A 19,938-nucleotide genomic window follows, 5' to 3' on the forward strand; every position below is an offset into this window, starting at 1 on the left:
GTCCTCCCAGAGTTTTCAAATAAAATTGTTATTCTCGTCTTTTCTTTACCTTAACCCTTTCTAGGATCTTGGGAAGTATGCAACCCACCAAATTTATCTATCTTTGTATCAAATTATGTAGGTTGGCATAAGTTCTGACAAACTTTTTTAGTAAAACAGAAACTAAGATACTTCAGTTCTTTTTCTCGCAAAAAATGATGTGTCTTGATTTGTACTTAATTATTAATTAACAAATTAATTAATGAATCAAATTAAATTTATCTAATAAGCTAAAAGAATCCCTTTTCTTATTCTAATTTCAAGCCTCAAAATGTTTTAACATAATATGACTAGAAAAAAATGGCCCTTTAAAGGGTTAAGCAAGTACTGTGCATGCCACGTTCACTTCAATTTTCATTTAGATTCTTTTTTATATAGAAAAAGAATAAGTATGCATTTAGGCTGTCCCTTTCCTATCGATTGAACCCACAAATTTAAGCAGAATTAAAATTTTAGTAGCAAGATAATTCATGAAATTTGTTTTTGAATTTGTAAGTAATCAGGGATAGATTCGAATATACAGATCGAAAGATAGTCAAACCTTAGATCGATTTGATTTAGTTTTTGGTACAGATCTATATTGTAGATGGTAAATCTGTACATCGAATTTTATTTATCTTGTTGTTTGGGGGTTTCGTATCTATCGTGCGCATTTCAATCGAATAGACAAACATAGAACTTTCTATGAATGGATTTCGTTCAAACGTTGACATAAATCTACAAAACTAGAGCATATAAAATTAAATCAGACTAACTGAAAGTGCTATTATGTTATCTTGTTCATAATGATAAAAATAAAGCCATGAATAAATACTATATACAAACAATTCCAAAAGTCTTTTTTTTTAAATATATTCAGAGAGTATTGAATGTGATCATTTGCCAAAATCTCTTGTTCGAATTTTTTGACGACTGCGATGCTTTTTCTTTGTATATCAAAAAATAAGAATTAAAATAACTTGTTAATTTTTTATTATTTTTGTGAGAGAGAAAAAGACGCTGATATTAATGTTAACATTCCTTGCATTCAAACGAAGGAATGTTATCGTGAGGAAAAAAAATTGTGCTACGAATGAGGTTAGTTTATTCTCTCACAAGAATGGCTTCTTAAACACTATCAGTAAAAAAGAAAGGCTGAATAAAAAAACTTACACTTAAATTGAAAGCAAATTTCTAACTTTCGATACAAGCGATCGGCAATGTTTATAGAGGAATTCTATTCAGTTTAACTGCGCATTTAAGAGATAAAAAGAAACATTAACCTTCAATATTATTCTTAAATGTTCGAGTTAATGTAATGGTTACGAGCTGATGGTTTCATTTCGAGAAATAAATTGCGATATCCATCTTTGGTTAACTTGTTCTGTCACAAAAACGGCCTTTTAAGCAGCATGAAAAAGAAAAAGAAAAATAACTCCACTTAAACAGAATGTAACCTAAATAGTTAAGAATCTGCGTTTAAGCCTTATTATCACTACAAGTTTTACCTTGTTTAAAGATAGCGAAATATTCTTATGTTTTGATCTTTTATCTTCCGGCGATAGAATGTATTTGTCCTTATTAGTTTATTCTGATTCATTTTTTTTATTTCCTAATAATCAAAATGTTGAAAAATGTTTTGGAATAATTTATTACTTCCTAAGACATTAAATACGTGTTACTGCTTAATAGAGTCCATTTAATAAAAGAGGAAAAATAATGCTCATTCATAAAATGAAGGTCTAGTTGTTCAGAAATGGTATTGAATATCTCATTCAGAATAATTACTTTCCCCTTTATCCACAAAAGCAGGAAATAGAAAAGCATCGACCTATTAGTTAGTTTTGTTGTATCAATTTGTAAATGTCTGAGATGGATTACATAAGTCCGATGAATAGATAATATTATTTTTCATATGTAATGAATTTAATATTATCTCAATTGAATTTTTTACTGTGCATTTAATATTCTGAAATTTGATTCTTTAGTTTCAAAAGAAATATGTATTAACTAAGGGAATAAACACTGTTAACACGGCAATATTTATTTAAAAAGGGGCAAAGCTTTCTATATAAGGTGCATCTGCATGTACAAAATTAAATCTATGACCATCAGTTTTCGAGCATACAAACTCTCGATATCGAAGGAAAACGTTTTTAGCACTTTGGTAATTTACATATTTATACAAAATAAATGCAAAAATAGTTCATTGAAGAGCAGTTATTTCACTCTACAGCCATTTAAAAAATCAAAATAGAAAAATTATTTCAAACCATTCTGCTGTAAAATCCTTATTTAGTGCTACATTTGTTTTGGTACTTCAATGATATATAAAAGCTATTTGAGTTGTTCCTTTCATGTATTATTTACTTTTTCGCTAGTTTTCCTCCCATGTACCTCCGTTTTAATTCTTTTCTTACGAGTGTACTAAATATCAGATTTCCATTCTCTGCATACGAACTTTGTGCCAGTTTCTCATTGAAATTTCTCTCCCGAATAAAGCTTATCTACAGAAAACCTTAATCAACCTGGAGATCATTTCGTTCTTCTTTCATATCTTATTATAAATGTGGTAAATAAATAGATTGATAATGAAAAAAAATTCAAGAATAGGTGAGTCCTCTAGGGTTTGAATGTAGATATCTGTTATTTTTCAAAGACTCTATAATAGTAAGAAGCCATTTTCAATTACAGAAATTCTCATTCTACAAGGGATTTCCGAGATAGACTCCTTGAATTTTCTAAGAGTAAATTTATCCTATTTATACTTTCTAACGGTTTGTATATAAAATCATAATTGAGCAACCTATAAGAAGACCATATCTGCAACCTATAAGAAGATTTTTTTCGAGCTAACTTCAATGAAAAAATTACACAATTAAATTATTTGATTCAACAGCAGATCCTATTACAACTGATATTTTATGATTATCATGTGCATCTCAAAATACAAACACTAAAAAATAAATTGGTGAGAAAATGCAGTTATAGCAATTGTATGACAGTTCAAATTACTAGAAGTTATTTATTGGAATTTTTAAGAATCCAGTCTTTTTTTTTGCATCATGAAACAAATACTTTATAACAATTGAATTGGTGTGTTAAATGAATCCCGTCGTTTTATATGTCGATGTAGCACATGAAAAAGTCTCGCTGTAAAGTATTTTGTAAAACTCCATTATAAATCTCAGTTATTTATGAAATGTTTTGTAATAAATTTATTTCGTGTTATAAATTTGATCTTTTACACCTAGGTACATTCAAACATTTTAAATCACAAACTGCACATATCTTTCTTCCTGTTGATTTTAATTCATTGTTTTAACCTAAAATAGTCATAGCAAAAAAATTAAACAATTAAATACCTCAAAAGTCGGCGACCAAAAAATGAAAGAAAAATTAGTGAATTATTTCATAATTCATATTGTATCTTTGTATCAATATATTTAATGAAAATAATTTTAAATGTGTATTTAGAAAGTAGATTTTTTATTTTAATTTCTCCCTGTTTAGTCTTTAATAGTTAAATTTCAACAATATTATGAAATCTTAATATAATTTTTTTAATCACACCAAGTAGTTTCAACTTACTAAAAATTTAGCTAAATTAATCATTTAACTGAGATTTAATTTTTTTAAATATTAAAATTATAGAAAAATTACAAAATTACAGTACATTAGAAAATGAAAAAAAAAAATTATAGAATTCTATCTTTTAGAGCATGAAACGAGCCAAGTTAAATAAAAGTGTGTCAAAATTTCGGTTACGAAACAATAATAATAATAAAAAAAACATACAATTATAAAGTTTTCAACAAAATAAACGAATGAATGCTGGGAAAGAAACTTGAATAAAACGCATTCCAATTAAAATAGACAACTTTCTGTTTTTCGAATGTGAGCACGTTTCAATAAAAATAAATTTTAAATATGAATATTTGATTTCTAATATTCATGATTTACGTAGATGAATTCCAAACAACACATCTTCGATTGCATCAAAAAAATTAAAAGAATATCATATTTAAATCTAAACCGCTTTTTCGAGCCTGAGGCTATCAATTTGGAGTGAGAAGAATGGTAATTACATCACCCAGATCATCCAAGATTTCCGTGAGTAAAGGCCAACCAGATGGACATGGTTGTTAGCTGTCCACATTACTGACCTCGTGGGAGACCACACCTAACGGTCTTTTGATGTCATTAGTCGTTTTTTCACCCTAATTTTGCATCTGGATGCAAATTTTTCATCCATCGATTTTGAATATCTCTAGCTGTGACCATGAAACTTTTTTTATCACCTAGAATGTTCTAAATAATTGTCGAGAATGGATAAGATGACATCGGATGATCCAGGTATAAATACTCCCTCCGCTTCTTCGAATCCTCACTCGATTCATCTAGTGTCTTCTATTCCTCTAGTGTGCAGGAAAAGCAGTTCTCTAAGTCCACCATGAAATATGTAAGTATATTTTCCAATGTATTTTCTTTATGCCAAACTATGCTAAAATATTTCTGAAAATTCTTTATAAGTTTTTTGCGGAACTTTTATTCGTATTCCCAGTTATGCGACTGTAACAATAAGTTGAAAATCTTTGATCTTTAAAGTCTCAGCTAACATGCATTGCCATTACTTTTTCGTTCAAATGAAACAGAGATTATAAAAATGTACTCTAACTTATTTAATCTTCATTTGGGAAGTCAAATTTGATAAAAATAATCCTTTTTCCATATGTGTATAAGACTTTGCTGTAAAATAGGCTTAGTTTTCATTTGTCCCAATTTTTATTTCCATTTATTTTTATCTAATACTCTATACTTAAATCCATAATGAAACATATAAATATATCTTCCCATACTTTATTTAGTTTACTTCCTATGCGCAGTAATATCCAGTTAAAATATATTTGCAGATATCTTGCTCTATATAGAAATTCCATTTTAAGATAAGATTAAATTTTTCAGAGAGAAAGCTCAGGAGATTTCTATTATACATTTTGAGTCTATCTGAAATTGAAATATCTTATCGATTTTAAAGATTGAAATGTCAACGCTGGTTCTGATTTCTAAAAGATACCTTAGCTGAAGTGGAATTCTAATATCTATGAGGCATAAAGTAACAAATGCGTAGCGATTATATTAATTCTGCAAAAATTTAAATCTGCACTTCATTTTAAAATTTTATTTTTAATTGCTTCCTTTTTCATCTTCAAATTAATTTCTGTTTAGTATTCTTATTTACGAAAAGAAATTGGAATGATATTTATATCACCCTGTTAGTAATAAAAGTCGACTTTTGATTTTGATTTCAAAATTTCAATAAATGATTTTTTTAATTAGAATTTTCGATTAACTTTTTGAAAAATTGAATAAAATTTTTAAAAAGTATAGTTATTTATAAATTAAAACGTCATAAAAGTGGAGCAAGATTAAATAAACTAGTAATCTTGACTGTACTTATAATAATTAAAAAGAAACTATCAATCTTGAAACAGCAGGTACTTTTAATTAATAGTTAAAATATCAATTAGTAAAAATAATTTGTTGGAATATATAAATAAAATAAAATTAGATTGAATTTGAATTAGTGTTATAAAAAATTATTGTTTTTTTTTCATTAAAAAAAACTAAAAAACTAGAAAATTATAATTCATATAAGGATATTAGTTATAATAGTCTTTTTTAATATAATTTTGTCGCATATAAAAATTCCGAATTTTATTTCATAATTTCCAAAATTGCCATGAAAATTCTTCACCATGCTTTCGTTAATACAATTTGAACAATTCAAGTGTCCACATGTCCCCATAGAATTTATTTTAAAAGTAATCTGCACTTATGTTTTCATTATATGTCAAAACAACTAAGTTGTACCGATGGAAAATGCAAGGGAATTCTTTTATTGTAATATTTTGAAATCAATTATTGTCTTTTTAAAAAATTATTTTAAATTTCAAATATATAAAACATTTTAAAATAGCCCTTCATTATTTTCTAAATTTCTAAGTTTCTTTAAAAGCAAAATATAAGCATTTATAAATAGATCTTTTTTCAGGGATTGGTAACTAGCACACAAAAAATATTAAAGCCTTTCATGTCTACTTATCTTAGTATTGAAATTTATTAATTAATTAAACGTTCATTTTTATTCAAGGAAGCAGCTATTATTTTGATTCACGTAAGATTCAAGAATTTTTGGAAAGTTTAAATATTTTAAATGTAATCCTTTTTCAAAAATAGTTATAAATAATTTATATCTGTTTTATCAGTTTTATTCTGCACAAGATAAGACGCACGTGCATTTAACATGACAAAAAGATTTAAAGGAAGATTTCATCTTGTTATCGATTTTTTTCAAGAGGATTACATATTTATAATTTTACACTTGAAATCCAGATATTAGATATAGCAACGTACATTGAATTTTTCTGTGTCATGTAAAATTTAAAAATTTTAGGAATAGCTATATTATATTGGGTTTATTAATCATTAAATTAAGGCATTAAAATTATTTTTCATATTATTGTTACTGAACAAATGTTTAAATATATATTTGACTTTTAGATCATTGCCACCCTTCTCTTGGCCTCTGTTGCCATGGCCGCCGAAGTGGGCGTGAACCTCGCGGGAGGAGCCTACAACTTTGGATTTAACACTGGAGACGCAACTGGCCACAGCAGAGTCGAATCTGGCATTCCTGGTGCTGCAACTGGTAGCTACAGCTACATTGATGCCAATGGAGACAGAAGAACTGTCCACTACACTGCCGGACCTGATGGATTTAAGGCTACTGGGGATGTCGGAGTAGACAGGAAAACTGCCGAAGCTGCAGCTGCCATGGCAGCCCTCGCCCCTAAGGCTCCTCCAGCACCTGCCCCAGCTGCTCCAGTCGCCCCTGTCGTTCCTGGTGCATGGGGATACTGGGGTGCCCCACACTACTCTGTCATCCTTCCCGGTTTGGCTGGATATGCTGCCAGATGGTAAATCACCAAATCAAATGGATGAAGTTTGGAAATCGACGCTCAATGGACCGACATCTGCATTTATGCCATAAAATGCTTTGGGATCACTTTGTTCAAACAACTGCTTTTTAGGGTTGCGGTTTGTGATATTTCGGTGTTATTGCTCAACAACAACTACAACCCAAAAATTTGTCATAAATCTTGTCATTGTTTTGTCACAAATACTTTATCGTCAAAGCTCTGTTGTATATAGTAGAAAAATAAATGTTTGCAATCTTCCGATAATTTTTTTTGTTATCTCTTCATTATTAAAAATTTGTCTAAATGCCATTATAAAAATATATTATTTTTCTGAAATTAGACGGTCATTTGAAGTAAAAAGTCTTTGAAGACATTTAATTTCAGATTGAAAGTAATGTTCATTTTAAATGAAACACTTAGAAATTTTCCATTAATAATTATGAAAATCAAAGTAAATGTCTTTTATATGTCTTAATATAAATATTTAAGTATATTAATAATTTTATATATTTTAATGTCTAAATATAAATATTTAAGTATATTAATAATTTTATATATTTTAATGTCTAAATATATATAACTCAAAATGCTACACCTTTATGAATAATTTCTCTGCCACATACAATTTTTTAAATAATTTTTTAAAAAAATATTTTTATATAAATTGGGAAATAAAGCAAATATTAAATCTGTGGAGTTATGGTTAGACATATTCGATATTTAAAATATTATCCCATAGTAAAAGTTAAAATTTTTTATTTAAGTTACGGGATTATATATAAAATGATATATAGTATACAAAATTTCGTTTATGATACGCATAGGAATTTCACCATAAATCAATATATACTTTCTCTTCATCAATGGGAGAAAGGATTTAAGAGCAGTTTAAAATTATATTTTTATAGATTACAGAAAATAAAAACTTTTTTCAATAGCAGTTTTTAGAGTTAGGTAATTGAGAAATAATTTTAACCTTTGCATCACAAAGAAGTATGAATCTTATTTAACAGAAAATAAAATATGTGATGCTTTATAACTAAAATCTTAAATTAATATAATATAACATTGAATTTTTAAATGAAAGTATTTACAAAAGAAAATAATATCATTAAACTATTTCATTTCTTTATAGAGATATATATAAGAAATGAAAGGTCTATAAAAATTGTTTTCAGTAAATATTGTGGTCATAAAACGATAGTTCATTAAAAAAAATATTACTCAACTTATAAATAACTATTGAAACTTTAAATAGGCAAATTGAATAAAAAAAATATTATAATAATAACAATAAAACTTTGAACTCAAAGTGACTCCACAGTTAAGTTGCTCAAAACCAAAACTAAAATTTTATTTTTACTGTAAAATGACGATGTATATTGGGTAAAGCAAATTTAGTTGTTTCATTCTAGATTTTTTTAGGGCAAAAACAGTGAAGAATAAAAACAAGAAATGCTATTGAATAAACCGACAATTTATGATTATGAATTTAATCAAAATATTTCTTGTTACATTTCATGTGAAACTTTTGAAAGCATTTTTGAAATGTTTTATTGTTTACTTGGGCACCTTTATATTCTATTAAACGACGGTAAACTACTAAATGGATAACAATAGCGTATTGGATATTGAATTTAAAAAATTATCAAATGAAAGGAGTTTTAATAATTATATACAAACCAATAATGTATTACAATACTGAATGCAATATTTTTACTGAGATAATTTTTGATATTGTTATAGATTCCTAAATGGAAAAAAAATAATTAGTTTTTGCCAAAATCCTTCTTAATTATCTGACTAATTTTTCACATAATGACGGCTAAATTTTAATATCTACTTACAATTTGATAAGAGTTTCTAAGATTTTTGATAATATAACATGAAACTACACACACTTATGAAAGTGTTTCTAGTGTAAAATGTGTCAATAAGTGTCCCAGTTTATTGATCCAAATATTAAATGAAATCTAGAAATATCGTGATAAAATGAATTGATTGTTCCTCAAAACTAATTATTTTTAAGTTCAAAAATATATTTATCCTGAAAAATTTAATGTTATTTCGTCTTCCAACAACTCTCGTTCTTTTTTCAAAATAGATAATCGGTTAATTAAATGATTATTTTCTTTAAATAAATAACTGAATATTTAAATTTAATAAGGGTTTATAATTTAAGATTCTTAAATGATCTATTCCTTGTTGTAATTCCGAACTGCATTTCATTATACACAATAAAAAAATAGATCGTTTAGAAATCTTAAATTATAATCTCTTATTAAATTGAAATATTGAGTTATTTATTTAAAGAAAATAATCATTTAATTAACCGATTACCTATTTAGAAAAAAACGAGTATTGTTGAAAGACGTAACATAACATTAGTTAACTGTTTAAATTCTTCGGTATAAATATATTTTTGAATTTAAATATAATAATATTATTATATTTAATTTATTACGATAATAAGTCTGATCTTAAAACCAAGAAATAACCCACTGAAATTTGTTTTTTAGTGACAGTGTTGTAATATCAATGAATAATGATAAAATGTTAAAAAAAAGAAATTTACAATTATGATACTCTGGATAAAATGATTTCTTTTATGTTATAGTTCTAAGCAATGAAATTTATTCATTGAGCAAATAAATTCTTTCTCTAATGTATCATCATTTGAATTTTGAAAAAATTGTTCTCAGCTTCTTATTTCAGATTATTTATTATTAGCTTCTTATTTCAGATTACATAAAATCTTAATAAACATTACCATTTGATGTAACATCAATCTCGAAAGATTAATTCAGATATCAATTCCTAATCTAGTTTCAATAAAATTGAAAGTTACTAATTACATAATTCATTCTGAAAAGAGTAACCATTCGCTTCTTTGAATCAAATTTTTCGATTTAAAACTGTGGCATTTATGGATTGTGCAAAAAGCTGATTATATAAGAGTTTACTTCATTTATAAGTTCAGAAGAATATATATTGAACCAGTAAAAAGACAAAGTTGCTGAAAATGTATTCATGAACCTTTCAAAAATAAGAAAAAAAAAATATATCGAACTTTGAAAAAACTGGACTGCTGTTTGGTAAATGGAACTGACAATTTCTGTTTTCCCACAGCGGCTACAGTTTGCCAAAGACCGTCATCAGAGAACAGACAATTCAAATCCGCATGACGTCAGGTAGCCATAGCAACCTCTCCTCTCCGATTCATGCACGTCACCTGGAACTCTCTCGGTTAGCTAGATCAATGTCGGCAGCACACACCTCCACACGCTGTTTTATTTAAATTTCATAAAACCATCCTCTGCTCTCAACCAATACCATCGTTACACGAGCCAACGACGCAAGTATCTATTCCCTCGTTGCCAAAAATTTGATTATAAAAGTTTTTTTTTTTTTCAATTTGAATGGAGGGCAATATGAGTAAGATTAACCATAAATGCTTAATATTATTATTTGTTCATTTGGGATTTGTTAGACATATGGTAGACTTCAAATATCTTTATTCTTTTTTTTTAAGACGAAAACAATGCAAGATCAATTAACTAGTAAAATCATGCTTACCATGCCACCAGACTTGATTTTTCTTTTTCTTTTTTTCTCAGCTGAGGAGTTTTCATGACGTCATTTGACTCAGTACATTTGGTTTTTTAATCCTAGTTAGATTATATTTGAATATGAAAGTATAAATTGATTTTTTCCCTAAGATTTTATGTTCTGTAAAATTAGTTTAGATATTTTGAATCACTTTCCTTCTAAATTTATTCATTTTCTCATGTTAGTTTGTTTGTTTTATGATTTTCATTCACTTTATCCCAAGACATAATTATTTCCTAAATTATTCATTCATATTATAATATTCTAAACTTTGATGTCAGACTTTTCTTCTTAATCTGGGATCAAACCTGACTTTTATCAATAGTCCATAATTCGCTCACTAAACTTGCTCGTAAATTATTTTACGTTGCCATGCGAAATGTGAATTACTAAAACATATAATAACTTGAAAGTGGAATATAAGTTTAAAATATAAAATTTTCTCTTGAATCTAATATTAGACATATAATGAAAGTAAAATTCGATATATTTTCAATCAGGCAGATTCGAAACAGATTAACTTTATATTTAAAACTGTTTGATAAATTGGAAACAACTAGATTTGAGATCAAGAATTTATAAGTAAGTTCTAACAAATCCGATTCCATCAGGTAACCTGACTGTTGGATTATTCAGCAAAAGTGGTCTCCACGAAACTTTCTCGCATCTTTTCTAATTAAGGTGTTATTCCTCTACCAAATTATATTGTAGGCATTGATTACGGCAATAAATGCCATGAGAGCCCAGATATTTATTTTCACACATGAGATTTGTGTGCTTGTGATATAGTATAGAAAATCGGCATTTGTGCATGAACCATGAACAGTATTGGTGAACAATAGTTACGAAAAGTCAACTTTTGGCACGAATCTTGGATTTTTACTGAATTAAGCGCCAAATCTTTGGCATTTTTTCCAACTCATTCTTAGTGTCTAATTTTTCATACACAAGTACCAGAATAGCGAATATGTATTTCAAAAGCTTTTTTTTCCACCCGATTGAAACCAAAATTTGCCATATTTGAATTATAGTCACAAGTTCACATACCAGATTTCATTTATTCTAGTCATAGCGCTTTTTGAGTTATTGCATTTATAGTATAGAAAATAATAAATAAACAAACGGGTAACTCCTTGAGAGATGCTGTTCAAAATTTGGTAAGAATTAACAATTTAGATGCTAAAACTATGTATCACATTTTATTCATCTAACGTCTTGCGTTTTCCAGTTATTCTGATCACTGGACAGACAGACTTTATGTGAGTGGATTTCTAGTCATAGCGCTTGACAAATTTAATATAAAGACATACAAAATTTTATCCTTCGTTTTCAAAGCATTTTTTAGTTATCGTATTCAAGGACAAAAGTGTCAAAAAACGTGTCTTCGGGTTCAGAGAGACATGAAACAAAAATTGAGTAATCAAATAGCAAGTCAAAATTTCATTTTTTTTTTTTTTTTGACGATTTCAATACTGCTTTTTTTTTTTTTTTTTTTGTAAACATCATATATAAGAAAGTAAAACGACAGAAATTAAATTTTCAACTTGATTTAATTTACAAGAAAAAGATTATTAAGTGGTTGATTTCAATTTTTCTTCTAAAAAACATTTGTTTATGAAATTTGAAATATGGAAAGTAAATGATTTGTAGCTCAATTATTAAAATTGTCAAAGTTAATTGAAAAAAAACACAAAAGGTGGTTAAGGAACAAGTATAAATTACTGAGTAGTGGGAAGGATTAAGAAAGTAATAAACGCAATAACTGTGCATAAAAACTTTAGCAATAAAAATCAAAAAGCAAAGATCAACGGTGAACAATCAGTTAATGAAAACGATAAGGAAATAATCAAATAATAAAGATGAATGATTCATAATCATCGAATAAAGCACGATATATGAATAATCAATGAATAAAATGAATGGTAAATAATCAATTAGTACGGATAAGTGGAGAATATTGAAAGGATAGTGATGAAAACACCAGGATGAATAATTAATTATCAAATAATAAGAATAAATAATGAATATATATATTATAAGAATTGATTATTCCTCTTATAAGAATTTCTGCCTTCTTATTGGAGGTTAATTTTCCCATCAATACCTGAGAAAAGAACTGATTATAAATTGATATAAATCATGCATTCAATAAAAAAAATCTCACAGGTATCTACCACATTTTATTCCACCGTTATGGAAGGCACTTTCTTAAATTATGCAAAACTACAAGTAAGTTGCCATCTCTTATTACTTCTGTGACACAAGAACAAACGTAAAGAGGAAAAAAAAAACATTATTCCACAAAAATAAGACAAACTAATAAAGAATTTCTGCCTCTCCAGTTGTTAAAGGAAAGTCAAACGATGACTATCCACAAAACTCCTCGAGAATCGTTTTCAAAAAACAAAATGACTTCAAAAACATACCATTTCTCATCCGGACGTGGTCTTCTTATTTGAATGATAACGACCAAGAAACGACTTCTCCCACAATATAACGACTTAACGACGACATAAAAATACGACACAATCTCATTTGCGTCTGGAGATGCACCGATATAAACAGAGGAGATGTTGAAACAGTGAGGAGGGGGAACTTGTGCTTCAAATGGTAATGGTCACGGCAGGATTATTTATTGACCAATTAGTTAAAGGAATATTGGCCAAGTTGTTCTTCAACAGGAGAGTCAGAGCTTGTTAATAATTCCTAAGCATATTGAGGATGGATTTATGAAACTTTGCGAATACATTTGTCTTCCATATTTACTTGAGATTAATTCTACGGTGCATTAAATCTGACAAAGGGCATTTTATACTGTCGCTTAGAAATTTACATGTTTTATCGATGCTATTTTTTCTCGAAAAATTTGGATTATATTGGTTTTTACATTTTTTGCTTGTCTGGATTTGAAGGGTTCTTTTTCAGATTTATTAGAGTTGGGAGCTTACCCATTGACACTCCTTTAAAAAAATGTTTGAATAATTTGCTTTAATAGGGTGAAAGTTTACAAATAAACCACCACGAGAATGTAAATGAGAAGTCAAGATGTTCAATACTTAAAAAAAAAGCTTTGCAAAAATTACTAATGATGATTTGTTATGCTTAGTGTTATATGTTTTTGTTGTATGGCGAATTTAATCATGATTATAATATCTGTGTTTTATAGAATTTAATGTTTACAGAACGAATCTGAGCCTTTCAGTCGGATCAACTTAGAACTATTAAAAAAACTTTATTGCTTATTATAATGCATTATATTTTTAAATCTCAGAAATAATTCCAACACAGATGCCAAAATATTTTAAAGTGGAATAAGTTTAGAATCTTAAGAATTGCTTTTTGATAGACCTAAAATTCAGCTAAATAATTTTCGTTATTCTTAAATGAAAATACATAGGAACAAAACAAAAAAATTTTCGCTATTTGAAAATCACAAATATGTAAAAGAAAAATTAAATGTTAAAAGAATAATTATTACAATACTCAAAAGAACACTTTTTATTAGTATTTTAAATTTCAATTTTGAATTTAATTAATGAGTATAAATTTTATGTAGAAAGGAAACTGTCTACGTTATAATGTACATAATTACTTAATTATGTAAATTGTATTAATTATGTATTAATGTATATTGTATTTAAATTATAATACTTACTAAAATAATAAAGTACCAGAATACACGTAATATTACTATTTCAGATCTCGAAAAACACAATATTAAAATTAAAATTTCAAATAAAACATTAAATGGAAGAAAAAAAAATAAGAAATTGAAATTTTATTTCCTAAGAATGAAAATTTTTCTATCTCTGATATGCACAAAGTAATAAAAAGTCCAAAAAACAAACTAATGAATAAATAAAAGTCGAAAATAAGCAGACATCTTTATAGGAGGAACTGAAAATTTGAATTTTTTCAAATGGTGACACTTTAGAATAGTTTGCAAGGAGCAATAATTTCTCAGAAAGAAAAAGACAATAAAAATGCCTCCAAAACTTTGAGTAAAAGAGCTTCAGAATTTCCTATTCTTTCAGTCACAAGCCTAGAAAAGAGTTGTAGCTTTCAGATGCACTTTCATATCAAATAATTTTGAGCCAGATTAAAAAAAAAAAAAAAAAACGTGTAACAAAGTAACATGAAATGCAACAAAACAGGCGAGGTGATTTCGACAATACTGCTTTTCTGTAGAAATGGTGGTTGCTGAGGATTAGGATTTCGGCTTTGGAGAATAATGGCACTGCGACTAGATTTCGCTGAAAATCTGCCGCGTTTAAGGCTCTAACGGAGATTAAATTTACTTCTTTGGATTAAATATCCTCAATTTCGGATCCTCAATCGAGATTCGGTAGTACAGACGGATTCAGATACTTTGTGGCTTAGAGAGCGTAAGTTATGAGACCTATTTTTAATAAATTTGTCAATTTATTTTCATCTTTTATTTTTAATTTAATCAACATGTTAGATTTAATATTAATTTTTTATTTTATTAATTGTGTGAAAATGCATAGAGATTTATTTATTTATTATCAGTAGAAGAATACGCATTATTTATATTTATATAATTATTATATTATTTAAATAAAAGAATTAATGTTTATAAATAATATATTACAAAATGTTAATCTAAAATGCATGGCAAAGAATATGACAAATGAACACAATGAAACAGATGAGAACCTGGCCAAATATATTTAACAAAATAATAACATTATAATTAAAAAAAAATGTGTGTTTTTTCACAAATATATTTATTTAACAACTACGCTAATAATATTTGACCCTCAACCAAACGGTTCTAAGTGGCCACCTAGTTGAAAATCTGACATTGCTCCTCCCACCCTCATTTCCATTTTCTGACAATTATTTAAAGTAATGAGGTCAATTCCGAAATAGTCGACGTACTGCTCAAAAATAGAGGTTTAATTTAATTATTACTTATTACAAAGTAGTCTAATTTAGGCAGGCGCAGTATAATTAAAATTGGTACTAGGGCCATAAATTTTACCATCTAGTCATAGAATAGTTTTTACAGGCCATATTAATAAAATAAAAATAAATATTATTAATAAATTTAATGAGCGTCTTAACGAATTAATATTTTTCATGCTCATCATGGGGCTTTAAATATGTTTTGAAATACCCACAACATAAGAACAATCCATTCGTCTGAAGTTCGGAATATTTTCTTTTCTCAAACTTTTTCTTTTATAATTTTGGCATCTCATCTTCAAAATGAAAGTCTGATGGTAGAGTCTTGAAATTGGGATTAGAGCATCGCGATTTCAAAATCCGATTCTACAAAAGATCCACCGCATTTGTGGGTCTGGTGAAAGATAAACTCATCGGAATCAAATGTCCTTCCGGTGGAATGGAGTAAATTTGAAATAAGTGCTTCTTTCTCAGGTGCCTTAAAAAAATTTTTTTTTTTTACTATCAAACTATGAATCTAAATATCTGAATATCAAACAGTTTCTGTGCAACTTCAAAGCGAGACGCTAAGCTCATTAATTAGGTTAATATAAAGTAAGCATTGGATAATAATTGCAATATTTAAAAAAGAACTATTTTGAATTAAATGGTTATTAAAACTGAAAAAATGGTTTTAACGATTACTCTGCTTATATATAGAAAAATATAATTAAGATATATATATGGGGCTAGATATTTTACACTTTCGTATATCGAAAAAGCAAAATTATTGTGAATGTCAAACAATTTGAAGTTGTGATTTTGCTAATTATTCACGCTTTAGACCTACCTTTCAAAAAATAAATTTTTAGAATTATATTTGTATCTCTGTCTTTCACTGTCTATCTGTGAACAACATAAAACCAAAATGCTTTAAGATAAGATGGATGAAATTTCGTATATGGACTTTAAATCAAATTTTTAAATTTTTATCATATTTTGAACGAAATTAATTCAGAGTAACTGTGTCTGTGTGGCTGTCAGAGTACAAATGAATGCAATAGATACAAAACGTAAAAAAAAAATTAAATAGATAAAAATTCAACATTCAGGTTTATAATCTAAAATAATGACACCTAACAAAGTCTGGATAAAATCTGTCAAGGACTTGATCATTTTTCAGTTTTTAATCTCATATAGATGCAAACGCTATGACTCAAATAAATGAAATTCGGAATGTGATCTTATGACTACAATTCTAGTGTAATACGAAATTTTGCTTTTAATTTATTGCAAAATAGGTGTCCAAAACGTATATTTAGCTTTCGAGCATTTAGGTAGTAGATACATACCAGAGATCAATCGCCAAAAATCTCACTCTCGATTCAGTAAAAATGCTAGATTCACGCAGGGAATCTAGATATCGTGACTATTGTTCGCCATTCGCAGTTTATGATCCACAACTTAATGCTGGTGGAGGGGGGTTAATACATTTATTAAAAAGCATTTACAACAGACAACGCCTGATGGTTATAAAAGTAAATTTTTATTATTACTCAGATAAAATAATTATCAAGCGACGGAAATCATTATTAAAATTCTATCCATCGCAATATTATCACTACATTCCACAATACTCATTTCGATAATAAAAGAAGTTTAATTACCGAGAAATAAAATATTTTAGATAAATTTGATTTATTTATTAAAGTTGCAGCTATAACTTTCTGATGCGCTTTAGATAATTACAGTCCAGTTCATAAACCGTTAGTTATCAAAGAAAATGCTTTGAAGCACGCACTCGCCGTTCTTCCAACACACGCGCAAGAATTTAGTCCAAGACTAAATAAAAATTACTTTCATTTAAAATGTGTCATGCATGGAAAAAAAATATACCCTTGAAACATCATTCCAAAAATTTTACGAAAAGCTTCTGCTGTTTTCAGTGTTAATTTGATAGTTAACAACGGAACAGGAAAAAAAATCACAGAGAATGTAGAAAATTTAATTACTTTAAACAGAAGAACGAAGAAGATGAAGTTTTGTGCTGTTAATTTGAATTTTCATAATTAGAGAGAAAGACTATTAAATCTTGGAGCATTTTGAACCTGGGAAAGAGCATATAACATTGCTGAGATGAAATGTTTATGATTTCAACTAAAAAACATTTTTTAGACTGTGTGAAATTTTTTAGAGCCTCTCTTTTTTTTTAATTAAAAACCAGACCCATAACTTTAATCAATAGAATTTTTTTTTATGTAGCGTATATTTTTTACTAGCTCTTCATACAATGCTACACAGTTCTATTTTTACTACTATTTATACAAAGACAAATATTAAATGTTTCTGCAAATTGTGACTTAAGTTGTGGTTGTTATTTAAAACAATGAAAAGGTTAAACTTCAAGAATAAAAATTATGGAGAATTTCACTTAAAAATCTTTTTCTTATTTCTAATTCTATAAAGAAAACGTTTCAAATAAAATTAAACATATTTATTTAAAAATCTATAATGAAGTTCACATGTTTTAATGGCAATAAAAGTTCACAATGCATGAGATTTAAGATTCATTTATAAAATTTAAACGTGATGAGAAATCAAATGACATATTTTTGATGCACCAGTGAATATTTGTATTCATAGTATATTAAGTAATTTAAAATCTAATTCAGTTATTTAAGTAGCGTATTTTAAAGTAAATTTCAGTTTTCTTATTTAATATTATATATAAACAAAAATATAAGCATTATGAAATTAAAGCCTATTATTGAAACAATCAGAATTAAAATTTTTCGGAAACGAAACTAAATTATTTCGGAATTGAAACTAAAAAGTTATTTCAGAATCAAACTAAAAACTAAAAAAAGTAAAAAAAAAAAAACAGAAGAAGCACCATTGTATTTAGAGAGCGCAAATGCAGCTAGCTACACTAAAACACAGATGGATCTAGACAATTAGTAATGAAAACCAAGTTAAAAGGAAAAATAGAATCAAAATGAAACCAAATAAAATAATAATCCGGCCTGAGGACTTTCTCAAGGGTCACCCTCAGACAGGGATTCAAAATAAGGGATTTTTTCAGTGAGGAATCGGACTTTTTGTCCAATCAATATCCCTCGTGACCCGAAAATCCCCTGAAATTAAGGCCTAAGAGATACAGCGTTTATAGAGAAAAGATACAAAACAATAAATTAAAAGAATACGACCACCAATAAGCAAAAAAAAAAAAACAATAACATAAAATAATTCTTATTTTATTTGGTTAAATTTTGATTCTATTTTTCCTTTTAACTAATTCTCCATATATATTATACGATTATACGATAAAATATGCAAAATGTTCTAGTTATGATTTGCAGAACTATTCTCAATTTGTAAAATAAAAGTAGCTTATTAGAATTTTTCTTCAATCAACTCAACTTCATCCAATTTCTCACTAAATCATTCTAGGAAGGCAATCAATTCTCATATTCTGAAGAAAAATAGAATTTTCCCCCAAATGCAACTGGGAGTTTCAGGTACATCCACCAACGCAAGACACCACCCACATTACCCATTATAATGAGCTCTTGATTTCTAGTTTTGACTATTTATGCTAAAGCAAGCAGAATAAGAACCATCACCACTAATAATAGACTATTATTCTATGACCGTACTCTTACCAGTATTATTCCAAAATTGAGACATCTTTGCATGCTTTAGAAAGGAAATCTTCGCCGTGGTCCGGTTGGTTTATGTTGTTTTTTCTTCAAACGAAACAAATAAAACCTAATTTCTCCAGAATATCTCCTAGAAAGGCAATACACCCCCGCATTTTGGAGATAAGTAATTTTATCTCAAGTGCATCTTAGAAGTTCAAGATAATTTTTCCACGGAAATACATCGCATTTCTCTTTATAATAAATCATTGATTTCTAAATTTGACTAGTTATGTTGGCCCAAGCATAATTAGAACCACCACCACAACTAACTGAAAAACTATTCTTCTCTTAACCAGTGTTATTCAAAAACTGACAAACTTTTGTATGTTTTAGCAACGAAATTTTAGCTTCGGGCTAGTTTCCGATGCTTTTCCTTCGAATGAAAACTTAAGAGGAACTCCTATGCACTAGAGAGAACAGGTATTTCACCACCAGGTGCAGATTAGAATTTCCAATGTTTTCACCAAGATAAGTCACTACATTTTCCATTGTTCTAGAATTGATTTGGTATGTTAAGCCGTTAAGATTCGAACCTGTACTATGAACCTACCAGTACTAAGTAATTTAGAATAAAGAATTAGAGTAAGATTCAAAACAGAAATTATATGAAAAGTCAAATCTGTATTACGTAACTCCAACATACATTAAATTTCATTTTTCATTCCAAATTCCTCTTCCATAAAAATGCCCCAAAGTTTTCTATCTGAAATTCAAACAGT

General features: G+C 27.8%; 1 protein-coding gene across 1 annotated transcript; it reads left to right on the top strand.

Moving 5' to 3' along the window:
• The first annotated feature begins 4,321 nt into the window (after positions 1-4,321).
• Positions 4,322-7,265, top strand: LOC129971031 (adult-specific rigid cuticular protein 12.4-like). The gene is made up of 2 exons (XM_056084508.1): positions 4,322-4,480; positions 6,583-7,265. Exons 1-2 carry the CDS (start codon positions 4,472-4,474, stop codon positions 7,000-7,002), a joined length of 429 nt encoding a protein of 142 aa, XP_055940483.1. The 5' UTR covers positions 4,322-4,471; the 3' UTR covers positions 7,003-7,265.
• Positions 7,266-19,938: the final 12,673 nt, after the last annotated feature.

The sequence above is a fragment of the Argiope bruennichi genome, chromosome 1, assembly GCF_947563725.1.
Source record: "Argiope bruennichi chromosome 1, qqArgBrue1.1, whole genome shotgun sequence".
Lineage (NCBI taxonomy): Eukaryota > Metazoa > Arthropoda > Arachnida > Araneae > Araneidae > Argiope > Argiope bruennichi.